This window comes from Erithacus rubecula (assembly GCF_903797595.1).
Source record: "Erithacus rubecula genome assembly, chromosome: 11".
NCBI classification, from domain to species: Eukaryota; Metazoa; Chordata; class Aves; order Passeriformes; family Muscicapidae; genus Erithacus; species Erithacus rubecula.
This window is the reverse complement of record NC_136663.1, coordinates 9,074,552-9,087,297: the sequence shown is the minus strand read 5'-3', so window position 1 is coordinate 9,087,297 and position 12,746 is coordinate 9,074,552. Positions and strand designations below refer to the sequence as shown.

General features: G+C 48.8%; 2 protein-coding genes and 1 long non-coding RNA gene across 4 annotated transcripts in view; 2 read left to right on the top strand and 1 right to left on the bottom strand.

The window, feature by feature from the left end:
• Positions 1-788: 788 nt before the first annotated feature.
• Positions 789-6,040, top strand: LOC306806312 (uncharacterized protein C2orf72). The gene is made up of 3 exons (XM_079314912.1): positions 789-1,723; positions 4,094-4,210; positions 5,496-6,040. The coding sequence occupies exons 1-3, from the start codon at positions 1,165-1,167 to the stop codon at positions 5,585-5,587; spliced, it is 768 nt and encodes a 255-aa protein (XP_079171038.1). The 5' UTR covers positions 789-1,164; the 3' UTR covers positions 5,588-6,040.
• On the bottom strand, positions 3,556-7,591 carry LOC306806314. Of its 2 annotated transcripts, XR_013775449.1 has the most exons (3): positions 6,680-7,591; positions 6,362-6,425; positions 3,556-4,163 (listed from the first exon to the last, which is right to left on the bottom strand). It is a non-coding gene; the product is annotated as an uncharacterized lncRNA (long non-coding RNA). The 2 variants fall into 2 exon arrangements; XR_013775448.1 differs by having other exon boundaries at positions 6,362-7,591.
• A 681-nt stretch (positions 7,592-8,272) lies between these two features.
• The window catches only part of PSMD1 (proteasome 26S subunit, non-ATPase 1), a 62,879-nt gene continuing 58,405 nt past the window's right edge, over positions 8,273-12,746 (top strand). The window contains exons 1-5 of the mRNA XM_079314908.1: positions 8,273-8,552; positions 10,543-10,586; positions 11,575-11,648; positions 11,916-12,085; positions 12,452-12,657. Of these exons, the coding sequence (XP_079171034.1) occupies positions 8,537-8,552; positions 10,543-10,586; positions 11,575-11,648; positions 11,916-12,085; positions 12,452-12,657 (510 nt within the window). The 5' untranslated portion in view covers positions 8,273-8,536. The remainder of the gene's footprint in view (positions 8,553-10,542; positions 10,587-11,574; positions 11,649-11,915; positions 12,086-12,451; positions 12,658-12,746) is intronic.

Below are 12,746 nucleotides of genomic sequence, written 5' to 3'. Positions count from 1 at the left end.
ATGAATCTTGTGGCAGTTTTCCAGAGATGAGGGTTTCTGGGGACCAGCACATGTTCCTGTCCCCTGCTGCTGCTGACACAACTTATGATGCTGATTACAGCTTGGGCTTTTGTCCATAGGACTATGAACAGGATTCTGAACAGATGAGAAAAAAATCCTTGTAAATACAAAATCTGGGCAACACTAAGGCCAGGCCTGGCTGCTGAATTATGTCTGACTTTATAGCCCTCCCATGTTGACAGCTACTCTCAGGGCTACTACACTGCCATGGGGGCATGGGCTCTGGCAGATCCTGATCTTTGGAAAAGGAGCCTAATCCTTCTGTTTTACCTCCCCCTTTTCTTCCTGTTCCATTTGCTTATCAGCACTTGTCCCTGAGTAAATTAATTTTGCTAGGATCCAGGGCAGAAAGTCTCTCTTGAAGCCCTCATCCATGATGCTAGCCTGGAGCAGTGTTTGCTAAGCCTGCCATACTGAGGAAAATATTTTCCTTGCATTAAAATTGGTGTCACACTGTGATCTTCCTGAGCTGCCACACTGCTGGTATAGGGGCTGCAGCTCAGCTGTGTACTTGTGATCAGTGGGATGGGTATGTCCTTTGAGGGTGTCCTTGTTTCCCAAAGTGGAATTGTTTCCAGGGGTGGCTATAGCCTGGCCAGGCTGTGCAGCAGCATAGTGCACATGATGCCAGAGAGGCCACTCTATTGCTGCTCTGGGGTATGAGATGCCATACCATAGGGAGCACCTTGGGGATGCAGGATCAGCTGTTCCTCGTGTGTGTCCTTGGCAGCTGCCATAGCCTCTCCTCATCCCCCTCTCATCTTCCTAGCCCCTCCACAGCGAAGTTTTTTGCCTGAATTTTAGCAACTCCCCACTGGCAACAAGACCAGTCTGTGCGAGGGCTCTGAGTCTGGTCGTGTGGCAAATCCGGGGACTCTCTACTACCCTCTCTGCTGTGCCCACCGGGCAGCAGGCAGGGGCTGTTCACCGCGGGGGTCATGCAGGTCCCGGGATGGGGCTGGAAGCAGGGGGATCCTTGACACCCTCTTGCCCAGCTGCCCCGGGCTGTTGCTCTGCGCGGGGCCGGGGCTGGTGCCCGGAGCTGGTGCAGGGTGGCGGGGCGGGTGCGGGCCAGTGGGCGGTGCGAAGCCGGGGCCGGGGAACATGCAGGTGCGGGCCGGACAGGGAGCACGGCGGGGGATGGCGGCGGCGGACCTGCAGGAGCTGCGGGCGCTGGTGGAGCGGGCGGGCGGCCGGCGGGCAGTACTGCTGGTGGCCGAGGTGGCGAACGGTGCCCCGGCGGCGCCCGCGCTGGCCGCCTTCGCCCGCGACCTCCTGGGCGACGAGGCGCCGCGCGCACCGTGCCCGGTGCCGGGGTGCCGGGCGCGGCGGGCGGCGGACGGCCGGCGGCGGGCGCTGGGAGCGCGGCTGCTGCTGGTGCTGTGCGGCGGCGGGGCGGCGCGGGACCGCGGGGCGCGCACCCGCCTGCGGGAGGTGGTGCGGGACGTGCGCGGCCGCCTGCCCGCGGGGCCGCCGCCCGCCGTCGTGGGCGTCCTGCTGCCCGGCGGGGACGGAGAGGACGCGGCAGTGCTGGACGCGGCTCTGCGGCGGCACTTCCCAGCGCCCGGCACGGTGCAGGCGGCCCGGTACAGCCCGGGCAGCCCGGGCGATTGCCGCGCCGCCGCCTGCCGCGCCCTGCGGGCCGCTCTGCAGCACCCCGCAGGTACCGGGATCGAGGGACACCTTCTTTCCTCCTTCCTTCCTCCCTCACCTGCGGCCCGGTTTTCACAGTGGGATTTGCTGCGTTTTCCTGTGGGATCTTCCCAGTGGGATCTACCCCTTCCTGACGGGTTCTGATCTCTCCTCATGGGATCTCCCTTGCAATGGGGTCAGGCTTTTCCCACTGGGATTGGACCATTCACTACTGATGGGATCTTTACACACGCACAGTCCCATCTGCCTTTGCCAATGAAGTCTCTTTCATGCTGGTGGGATCAGAGCCTTTCCAATGGGATAAGCCTCTTTCTGCTGAGGATCCCTGACCTAGCAGCCTAGGTGGACAAACTTCCCAGCAGTTTGGGAAACACTAGAGTAGCTCATGGATAACATGGATGTGGCAGCTGACAGCTGTGACATTGTGGCCATTCATAACACGGTGGCCTTCCATGCTTATTGGACATGTGTTCTTGAGGGAAGAAAGACTGGGATGTGGCCTGTGCTGTAGGGTGCAGGCAGGACCTGACCTTCCTGCAGGAGGAAGATGCTTGTACCGATTTTGCATAATGAATAAGTAACCACAGCAAGTTGTTGTTTGTGTGTAAAACAGTATGTCAGGTTGAGGATGGCAGAATGAAAGCTGGGTGTCAGCCAGGCCTAAGGAGCAGCATTTGCCCTGGGGCAAAAGGGGAGTTGGGTTTGTGTGTCAAAAAAGGGTGATGGGCAGCTGTACAGGCTCTGGTCTCAGCAGCTGCCACATAAAACACTTTAATCTTTGGCACTGCTTGTCTTGGGCTGTTTCCCTTTCCTCCTCCCTTCTTTCATTTTTTCCCGACTTTTACTTTGTTCCCCAGCATTTTCAGGAGCTTGGTTGTTTTGTTTTCTTGCTAGCTTTACCTTGAGGGATTCTGGCACTTACCTTCAGCACCACAGGGTTGACAGACTCTCCTGGGACCTCTGGGATATGGGGATGATTGGCTGCAGTTCAGATGCTTCTTTCTATCAGCTCAGCTCAGAATCCTGGATCTGAATGTTGAGGAGCTTTGAGCTGGCTGGTGGCTTCTGTCACCTCTCTACTGAGGCACACACAATCCTCTTTCCAGCTTCTCTCCTTTCACATGCTTTTGTCTTGCTCACATTTTTTGCTGCTGCAAGATTTTCTGGTGTGCTCCCAGACACCAGTGAATCCTCCAGTTCTGGTCACAGCAGTCTGGTGGGACAGCAACTGCAGAGGCAGACAAGGATCCCTGCATACCTTTTTTACCTTTTTCTGCCTTGGCACTTTGGTGGTGCTTGGCTCAGTATATGTATTTTTGTGGCTGGCTGTGGAGAACGAGGAGCAGGAGGAGCTGGATTGAGTGTTACAGTTTGTGTTTGCTCATTCACTTCTGATGCTCTCCCTGGTGCTCTGAGTCATGTAAGTGTCCCAGGACCCATGCGTGTAATAAGGACACTCATCACCTTCAGGGTTCAACCTTACACAGGCATAACTTCTTTTCATGCTTCTGTGAGCTTTGCCTTCCAAAGTCTCCACCTGGACTGAGGGATCCCAAGCATAGCTGTGCCTCCAAAGAGCAGCTGAACACTTCAGGCAGTGCACCCCAGGCTGTGCACTGGAGTTTTTGGTTTGTTGACTGCCAGAAAGACACTGAGCCCTTTAGTGTCGCAATGGCTAGATAAACTGAAGGACGCTGAAGTGGCTTATCATTTGTTATCTGACTAGGAGGTAAAAGGCTGGATGACATTTCAATGGGGATGCTGAACTGCTGCTCTTGGACACCACATAAAATACGCTGCTGTAGTATTTGAAAGGCTGTTGTAGTGTTTTACTAAAATGGCTTGAAAGTCTATAATAACTTTATTGTCTTCTAGAATAATTATCATGCATTGACCTCTGCACTTTGCAAGCAGTTACAGCTGCAGTCTTCAGTGTGCTGCTGCAAGACAGCGTGTCCACCAGGTCTCCATAAGAGGGAGGAATTGCTTCATAAAGCAGTGAGCAGTAAACAGGTTGATGTGGTAGAAGCTGTGTGACAATGCCCAAGGAAAACTTCCTCCTGTGGGAATTCTCTGTGTCAGTCCCCAGCCTTGCCATATGTGCCAGCTGAGCTCCTGCCAGGTTTCTTGCTCAGTCTCAGCTGCCACATCCAGGCTGGTTTTGGCAGTGAAGTGGCCGAGTAGAAACTGACACCAGGGACAAATTTCCAGGGTAGCAGAGAGATCTCAGCCAAAAATGAGGATTGCCAGGAGCTGCTCTGGGCTTTCCAGCAGTGGGCTTTGTGGAGTGAACCTGGTTTTGTTGCAAAGGAGGGAGAGGTGAAGAAGCAGCAGGGCTGACCTTCTACCAGTCTGAACTCATCTTCTCTGGTTTATTCAGAAGACATGAGAAACAGGGAGAGGTGGAGGTTCCCATCCTTCCTGCAGTGCATTTCTTGGAACCAGAGGAGCTGGAGAAAAGATTGTGAAGCAAAAGCTGAAAACAACATCCATGAAGGTACATCCAGCTCCCTCCCTTGTACTCTGCTGTGATTGTCAGAAATTCCTCATGATTCCCTGATGGTTCTGGTGCCCAAACCCCTTGCTGGTAGCCTCTTCCAGCTCGCAGTTGACCTTGCTTCCCTGGCTGTGATTTATGCTAAACCTGAAGAGAATCAGCATGTGTCTGCTTAATTGCCATGTCCTTGTTTTCTGACCTTTTGCTTGTACTAAACATGCTGAGTTTGGTGCCCAAAAATACACCCCTGGAAGCACTGCTTAACTGAGCTTCATTTTGTTTGAATGCCTGGAAGCAGAACTATTATCTAAGTAATGAATTGAAAGCACCCAGGTATTATGTGATGTTTTCTGCAAACATGAGTGGAAGGAGTGTTCCCTAACCATTTACTTTTGGGGCTAGCAGAGAGAAGGGAGAGGGCAGCCTGCTGTGGGTGCCCCGATTCAAAAGGAAATTGTTCAGGTAACACATAGCACAACATTCAGCCTTTGTGCATGGTTGGCACTTTGGCTTGCACTTCCCAGCAGTGATTTTCTTTTTGCAGGAGTGCCTCATGTAGGAGGCTACAAGGTGTGTGGTGTGGAGATCCAGATTGTACTATGAAGCACAAAGAGGACGGAAAGTTCCTTCATTATAGAAAGGATAGAATAGAATAGAATAGAATAGAATAGAATAGAATAGAATAGAATAGAATAGAATAGAATAGAATAGAATAGAATAGAATAGAATAGAATAGAATAGAATAGAATAGGAATATCTTCATTTGAAAGGGACCTACAATAATCATCTTATCTAACTGTCTGACCACTTCAGGACTGACCAGATTTTAAAGTGTGATATTAAGGGCCTTGTCCAAATGCCTCTTAAATATATAAAACACTTAAAGAGCATGAGCCAGACAAAACTGAAATGAAAGCCCAATTTATGCAGCTTTGAGACATGTGAGACATATGAGACTTGTGAGACCCACTTTCCATGGTCAGAAAACTAAGTGCCTGATCTTGCTGTCAGTGCCAGGCAGGTGATACCCTGTGGCCATGCAACTTGTGTTGAGATTGCTGACCCTTCAGGAGGCCAGGAGCTGGGCCCTGCACTCCTTTGCTCTATTTGCTGAAGCAATGTTGAGTTTGTAAAACAAAATGAAAAACAGTTTTTTGAAAAAAACTTAGGTTGTGAGTATATATCAATTGCTTCAGTCCATGCTTGCTTTTCATCTTAAGTTGCATTTTCTGGGAGGAGGGGTTTTCCATTCAGGTCTGCCTTGACCTCTCTCTGCTCCCTGCAGATGACCTGCAGGACCCTGAGGAAGAAGTGGCTCTGGCCAGCCTTTCCCCCAATGGACACTGCGAAGAAGCTGCTGGAGGCACAGGCACCTAGAGCTGCTGGGCATCCAACACAGTCCACATCCCAGACCTGCCCAGTGGATTTGGAGCAGTGGGAGGAGGAGCTGGTGCAGCCCCTCTCCTCCAAGGACCCTCAGCTGCAGGGAAAACTGCTTGGCTGAACTCATCAGGGTCTTTTGTAGCTGCTGCCAGCCCCTGGGGTCTGTGCCAGAGCCATTCTCTGCTGTGCCCTGCTGCACTGGGGCACCTGGAGCTGCTTCTGGGCTCTGGGCTTCTGAGAAGGCCTTTGGGGATGTACCTCACATCCTGGGCAAAATTATGAGTGTGAAATGCATCCACCTGTTTGAAGCATGAGAAATGTTTTCTAATTCTGAGCAAAGTTCACTGCTGATGTTGCTGGGGCTGGCCTCCCTGGAGACTGATTCTGCTGCCTTGCTTTATTGGTGCCTGAAAGTTCCCACCCCCCAAAAAAAACCCCAAAAAACCCCACGAACAAGTAACACAGTGAACTGGAGACTTCACTGGGACAAAAGATGAGCTCTTGGATCTACCAGCTACTGAAAAGGCTTGAGTATAACGGCATAATGTGAAAAATGCAGTAACAGCCCAGCTTGAGTGGCAAGAATAACATGAAGAATACTGATAGTACTGACATCTAGATCAGAGAGGGGTTTGGGAGCAGGATCTGTCCTTCTGGCTTGTCCTAGTGCTCATAGGCTAACTGAGGGATGCCTGTGTTGGAGGGGTGGCAGGTGGGCACTAAGGTGTGGCTGGTGCTAGATGGGGGTACAGGAGAGGGCCATCTTACCTGGGACATCTCCAGGGACGTGGTGGCACATCTTGGAGGTGGCCTGCAGCACAACGAGATGTGGCTGTTTTATAAATAAACATAAAAATATAAAAGTTTTCAATTTAAGTAGTTCCAAAGGGCTGCCTGTATCCTGTGGGGCAACACAACTAACTAGAAATCCTTGGTTTATGAGGAATAATACTCTAATGCTAAGAATATCTTTTAAATTCTTTATGCAATATAAAATAAGTCTTGTTTTATTTTGAGGAGAAGCTTCCGGCTGGATTTCCTTTATTAGTTTCCTCCAGCTCAGATCAGAAATTTCAACCTGCCTACCTCTACTTTGGGTTAGTTGCCAAAGTACATCCTCTGTGCAAGTCTGTCCTGTCTCTGGCTTCTTTTTCCCCACTAGCAGCAGAAGTGTCTGGAGTCCTGCCAGCACTAGCCAGCACTCTCCCACAGCAGTTTGCCTTTGGCATCCATCAAGCTCTTCCCTGGAGCACGGGATGCTGCTCTGCAGAAGGGCACTGACCCACTCTCCTTCCAGCCTCCAGGATTTCTGTGCTTATGACCCCTGGAAGATACAATTGTAACAAAGTGACTCCATGTGGGTGGTTGTATTATTGGCCCCAAATTTCAGCACTGAGCACTCAATGCATGGTGGTGAGATTAAGGTTCCCTCCTGCTCCATCCCCCTGCACAGCCAGGATTGCTGTGCAGGTCTGTATTTCCCAGTAAAGCCCCTGGTTAGGTGGGTCAAGTGGGACTCACCCGTAGGAATCTTTATTTTCTTGCAGCATTTAGCCTTTGCTGTTAAGCATTCTCCAGTGAAGAGGTGGTCCAAGAGCACAGACTGGTGTTAAACCTCCCCTAGTGCTGCAAATCCACTGGATTTATTTACTGGTGCTTTTTGGGTAAACCTAAAATTCTTGCAAGTTTGCCCCTGCAAGAGACTAATGGAAGTGGATAAACTGCCCAGGCTTTAGAAGGTGTGAGCAAGAATACGTTTGAATAAAAGTATTGTTTTTCTTTGACTGAGGAATAAAAATTACTTGAATTACTATTTTTTTTTTCTTTTCTCTTTTCACTATCTGTGCACTTGGAGGTATAACTAACTACATGTTTAATTGATTGAATAGTTTAAGGGCACTATTATGTGCTTGTTGAATAAAGACATTTAATTTCTGAATTGGAGTGTGCTTATTTGTTTGCCATGGTGTTATCCTTAAAGCAGCATTATGCAGAGCTGAACTCTTGAAAAACCTGGTTATGGAATGGGATGGAATGGCAGTGACCCCAGTGTCTGATACGCAGAGATCAGCAGAACTGAGTGCAGCCCAGGTGGAGCAATGCAGAAAGCTGGAGATCTTCCCAGCTGTCCAAGAGCGGAGCAGCCCCTCCTGGCATTGTGGCTACAGGTCTGATAAATTTTCCTTAGTAACTCCCATTAATAACTTTTAGTAACTGATAGCATTATGCATCCTCAATGAATTCAAACGCTTCATAGGGTATTTCTTCCTATTCAGTAGCAACAAGGAGAAATAAATGCTGCCGAGGTCTGGGCACTTTGGTCTCTTGTGCAGCATCGTTGCTCCTGAGCTGGACTTTCCCTGGTGCAAATCCACCAGCCTGAGTATCCGACCTGCCTTGTGCCGCAGAGGCGGCCGCCAACAGTTGTCAAACCCATGGGATAAAATCGCTGATCTTTGCACTGCCATGGGACACCCTGTGCCCTTAAAGATGCCCGCCCAGTGCAGCCGCTTCTCTGAGCACGGCACAAACGCGGGCACCGGCGGGGTCACTCGTGGGGAACTCACAGATGCGGCCCCGGCAGTGCTGAGGGGTTTTCGGGCGCGGGAGGCCGTGAGGAGCCCGCGGGGGCTGTGAGGGAGCCCCGAGAGGCCGCGGGGGTGGCGGAGTGTCCGTGAGGGGCCGCGGACAGCGCAAGGGCCCCGACGGTAGGGCTGCCCCGCTCCCGCCTGCCTGGTTCTCAGCCGTCCCGCGCAGGCGATCACGCGGGCACCTTTCCCTGGCGCAGCGCGGAGCCGCCGGAAGAGGCCCTTGGCGGCACTTCCGGGCCGGGCAGCGGCGGCGGCGGCGGAACCGCGGTTGGGCCGGAGCGGACCCGACCCGAGCCCTCCCGGACCCTTCGGACCTCCCCGACCCTCCCTCCGAGGGCAGCCGGGTGCCACCATGATCACCTCGGCCGGTGAGGCAGCGGCGCGGGGCGGCGATGTCCGCCGGGGTTTCGCTGAGTCAGGGCCGTGACTGAGCACCGCCGCGGCTCCGCGGGGCCGCCCGTCACGGGGCTCCCCCGCCCCGGTCACCCCCGGACGGCAGAGAGAGACCACCCCGGTGCCCGGCCGTCCGGCACGACGGCTCTTGAAGCCCGGTGCCGTGTCCGTCTCTTGCCGGTGTCTCACGGCGGCTCCCGCGGTGTGAGCGGGAGGGTTCAGCTGCTTCAAGGGAACGGCGCATTTTCGGTGTAAAACCGGAGGGCACACACTTGAGAGGGGGCAGAGGAAGGAGTTTGGAGTTCAGAAACACAAATGCCTTGCGAAGGAAACGTCGGTCTAAGGAGTGCAGGATAGTGAAGCGGTGTTTGTGCATCTGTTGGGAGCTTGATGGAAATAGGGAAAGTATTTCCAGAAATACTCAGGCCAGAAATTAACATGTGGCTGGTTCTGGCTTGGCGAGAGAAACAGTGCAGAGGGTGACAGTGTCCAGGTAGCTTTCTCTTCCTGAATCCTTTGTTTTGTTTAAGTCTTTATTTTAACTGAGGAAAAGTAAGAATTTATTTTAGAGGCGTTTAAAAGTGTAAAAATGGTATGTGGGAGTGAGGTATGTAGGTGGTGTGTAGGAGTGAGATTGTGTTCTCCTGATAGATCAGATGAATGCAGGAACTTATTTAAAATATAATAATAATTTTTAAAAGCAAACTTTGGTGCAGAGATGCAGGAAAGTGTTGGAAAGAGCTGGAAGTGGGATGGCTGCTGAATCTGCCTTCTTTGCCTAAGAACCATGTTGGTGTTCCTTCAATTCCTGTTACTGATGGATGTGTAACCTGATTTTTAAAAACAATACCTGATAATGGAGGTTCTGCAACTTCATTAGGCAAAGGAATAAATGTGAGGAAACTTTTCAGGTCATCAAACCTCATTCTTTGAGGCTTCACTAAAGTTTGGTGTTACTGTTCCTGTTAATATCTGGCACAAAGATCAGATTATTCCCTTCCTGCTGGCAGCTGCCCTGAGTGCTTCACCCTGCCCAGGTGTTTGCAGACCAACCAGTTGCAAACCTCCAGGAGCTGAGTGCCAGAGCTCCTGTTCTCACTGCCCAGCTCCAAACAGCCTGGTTTGCTCATGACTCAAACTGGTCCCAGCACTGGGCACGGGGTCTGGCCAGTGGGTGCCAAGGCAAGGGAAGGAGCCCCATGGGTCTGCCAAGAACTGCTCTCACTTACACATCTGTGTGAGGTTTGGGTTCTCTGCCTCCCACTGCAGCCAGATGATGTTATTGATCATATTTCATCTTAACCCTCTGTACTGTTCAGATTCTGTATTTGTACATTTTGCTTTGGACCTGCACATGCTGCTTCTAGATTTTTTGAAAGCCTAGTTCAGCCCTCTGAAGGCTTACTGGCCTTTCCAGTTTCATGTGTTTTTTCAGATTTAAAGAAGTTGTCAAGCTCTACAACAGATTAAAGGTTTAAAGCAGTGACTTGTGTTGGACTTTGATCAGATCATAATCCAGCCCTTTCCATTGCATCTTTGCAGTTTAACAATGAAATCACCTATCCCTGTTCTTCAGATTAAGCTCCTGTGAACCTCTCAGTCATGTCAGTTAAACAGTATTTCTATAACTGTACAAATGTTCTGGGACAGGATCAGCAGTCAGAAGCATAAAGCAGTGAGGGTACATCTCTTCTTATCCATGAGATCAGTTTCCTTGGCATGGAAAAATTCTTTGTTTTTCCTTGGAAGGATCACTTTTTATAAATAATGTACCTTTTCAGTTATAAATTCTGAACTATTTTATATTTAATACAAACTGGAATCCAGACTTTGAAGTTTTATACTGAAGATTTAAAACCAGCATTCCAGAGACAGCCTTCTTTCCTGTTCTGGTGCTTTTGAACTATATGACAAGCTTACTTTTGATACAGAGAAACTGAAAGTAACTATTATTTTGTTATGTAGCTGGAATTATCTCTCTTCTGGATGAAGAAGAGCCACAGCTCAAGGTAAGCTCTTACATCTGAGAGGAAATAATATCAAATGCATTATGTGGAGTGCTTAAAATCAAAAAGGAGCATATCTCAGTAATTTATGGTTGGACAGCAACAGGTGGGGCACCTGATTATATCTAGCCTGAAAGCTAAAAGAAAGGGCTTAAATAAATGATAACAGGTTGCAAACGTCCTTGTTTTGAGCATGGATCAAACAGGAGATTCAGTGCAAAAATTTCTATTCATGAAAGCTCCCATGTCTCTGGTGGTATGGGGATTTATTATGTAAAGTTGTTCCAGAGACTGCATTTTGACTACATAAAATACAGAGCTGAAGAACAGCTCAGGCTTTTAGAATAATTTGACCAATGTAGAACAAATCACAGTTGTAGTTTTCACTTTGAACAAAATTACAGTAATAGTATGAGAAGAAGAAAACAGCAGCAGATACTTTTCAGTGCACAGAGGGTATGAATCCACAGAACACCAGCACTCAGAGTGGTGGTGTGTCGATGGAACATGTGCTTTTCAATATTTGTAATTCCCTAATTGTTTTTCTTGGATACAGACATAGGTAGGGATAGATCTGAATGATCCCTGATTTTGCTGTGAACTGATTATAAGTGGGCTGATTGTGGTTTATTTATCATCTGAAATACTGTGTCCATATAGATAAATAGAGTTGGCTGCTGTATGCCACAGGTTGATTTCATTTGATACACAGAGGTTGTCACAATTTAATCTATCAGGCATGACAACCAGTTATTCATCAGAGAGAGGTCATGGAAAGGAATGCTAGAGTTGTCTTAACCTGTGAAGTGAACAGCTCTTTATATGCAAAGGACTTGCAAAGATTCATAAATGCTTTCAAAGGTCTTTTAAAATAGAATTTGCTATTGAAATGCATCAGCGTTCATGATACTCATCCTAGAATGTACTTAATTTTTACTGGGGAAAGGTAAATGCATTTTTAATGTAATATAACTTTTTTTTTTCTTTGTAGGAATTTGCTCTACACAAGTTGAATGCTGTTGTCAATGACTTCTGGGCAGAAATCTCTGAGTCAGTGGACAAAATGTAAGAGAAGACACTTAATACTGCTTAAAAAGAACATGAGATATAAAGTGGATGTAATTCTGGTTTCTAATGACAGTGGTTTCTTATTAGCCCTTCTGACAATAGAGCATGTAGCTCCATATTTCCTAGAAAGCTCTAATGTGTATGGATGTGGGGTTGGAGTTGTGGTCCCAAAGATGCAAGTTCAGTCAAGCTTTTACTTGAGTCATGGGGCCTTAAAGAGATCTGAGCATAGAGAGCTGATGCTCTTCTCTTCCTCCTCTGCAGTGAAGTTCTCTATGAAGACGAAGGTTTTCGGAGTCGCCAGTTTGCTGCTCTGGTTGCTTCTAAAGTTTTTTACCACCTGGGAGCCTTTGAGGAATCCCTGAACTATGCCCTGGGAGCTGGTGACCTCTTCAATGTCAACGACAACTCGGAATATGTGGAGACGATCATTGGTAAAGAATTGTTGCAAAGAAAAAACTTTTGTGTTGTCAAAGCTGCTATAACTTTGAAATTGTACTCGGTTTAGCTTTTTTCTCTGTATTCTCCTTGCTGTCTTTGTGTTCATTTAAGCTGATTCTGCAGCTAATTTTAGCCAGTTTATTTGTAATTTCTTATATTTTGGGATTCTGTAATTCTGTTAGGAAATAATAGAAGCGCCTTCCACTATTATTTGTATATGGCTACACAAATGTGTAATTTCCCATGTGGTACTTGCTGATCAAACATGTTCATGCACATGCTGGTCTCTTCACCTGTACAAAACAGCAAAAATCTGGAAACTTGACTTTTCCCCCTGTATTTGTTCATTATCTCTTCAGCAAAATGTATCGACCACTACACCAAGCAGTGTGTGGAGAATGCAGAGCTGCCAGAAGGGGAGAAGAAACCCGTGGATGAGAGGCTGGAAGGGATAGTGAACAAAATGTTCCAGCGGTGCTTGGATGACCACAAGTACAAGCAGGCCATTGGCATTGCTCTGGAGACACGCAGGCTGGACATCTTTGAGAAAACCATCCTTGAGTCGGTATGTGCAACAGACAGGAGGTGCCTGTAGCTAGGCTTTTCCAGGTATGGATCCAGAAGTCAAGTGCAAGATCCATATTGCTGTGGAAC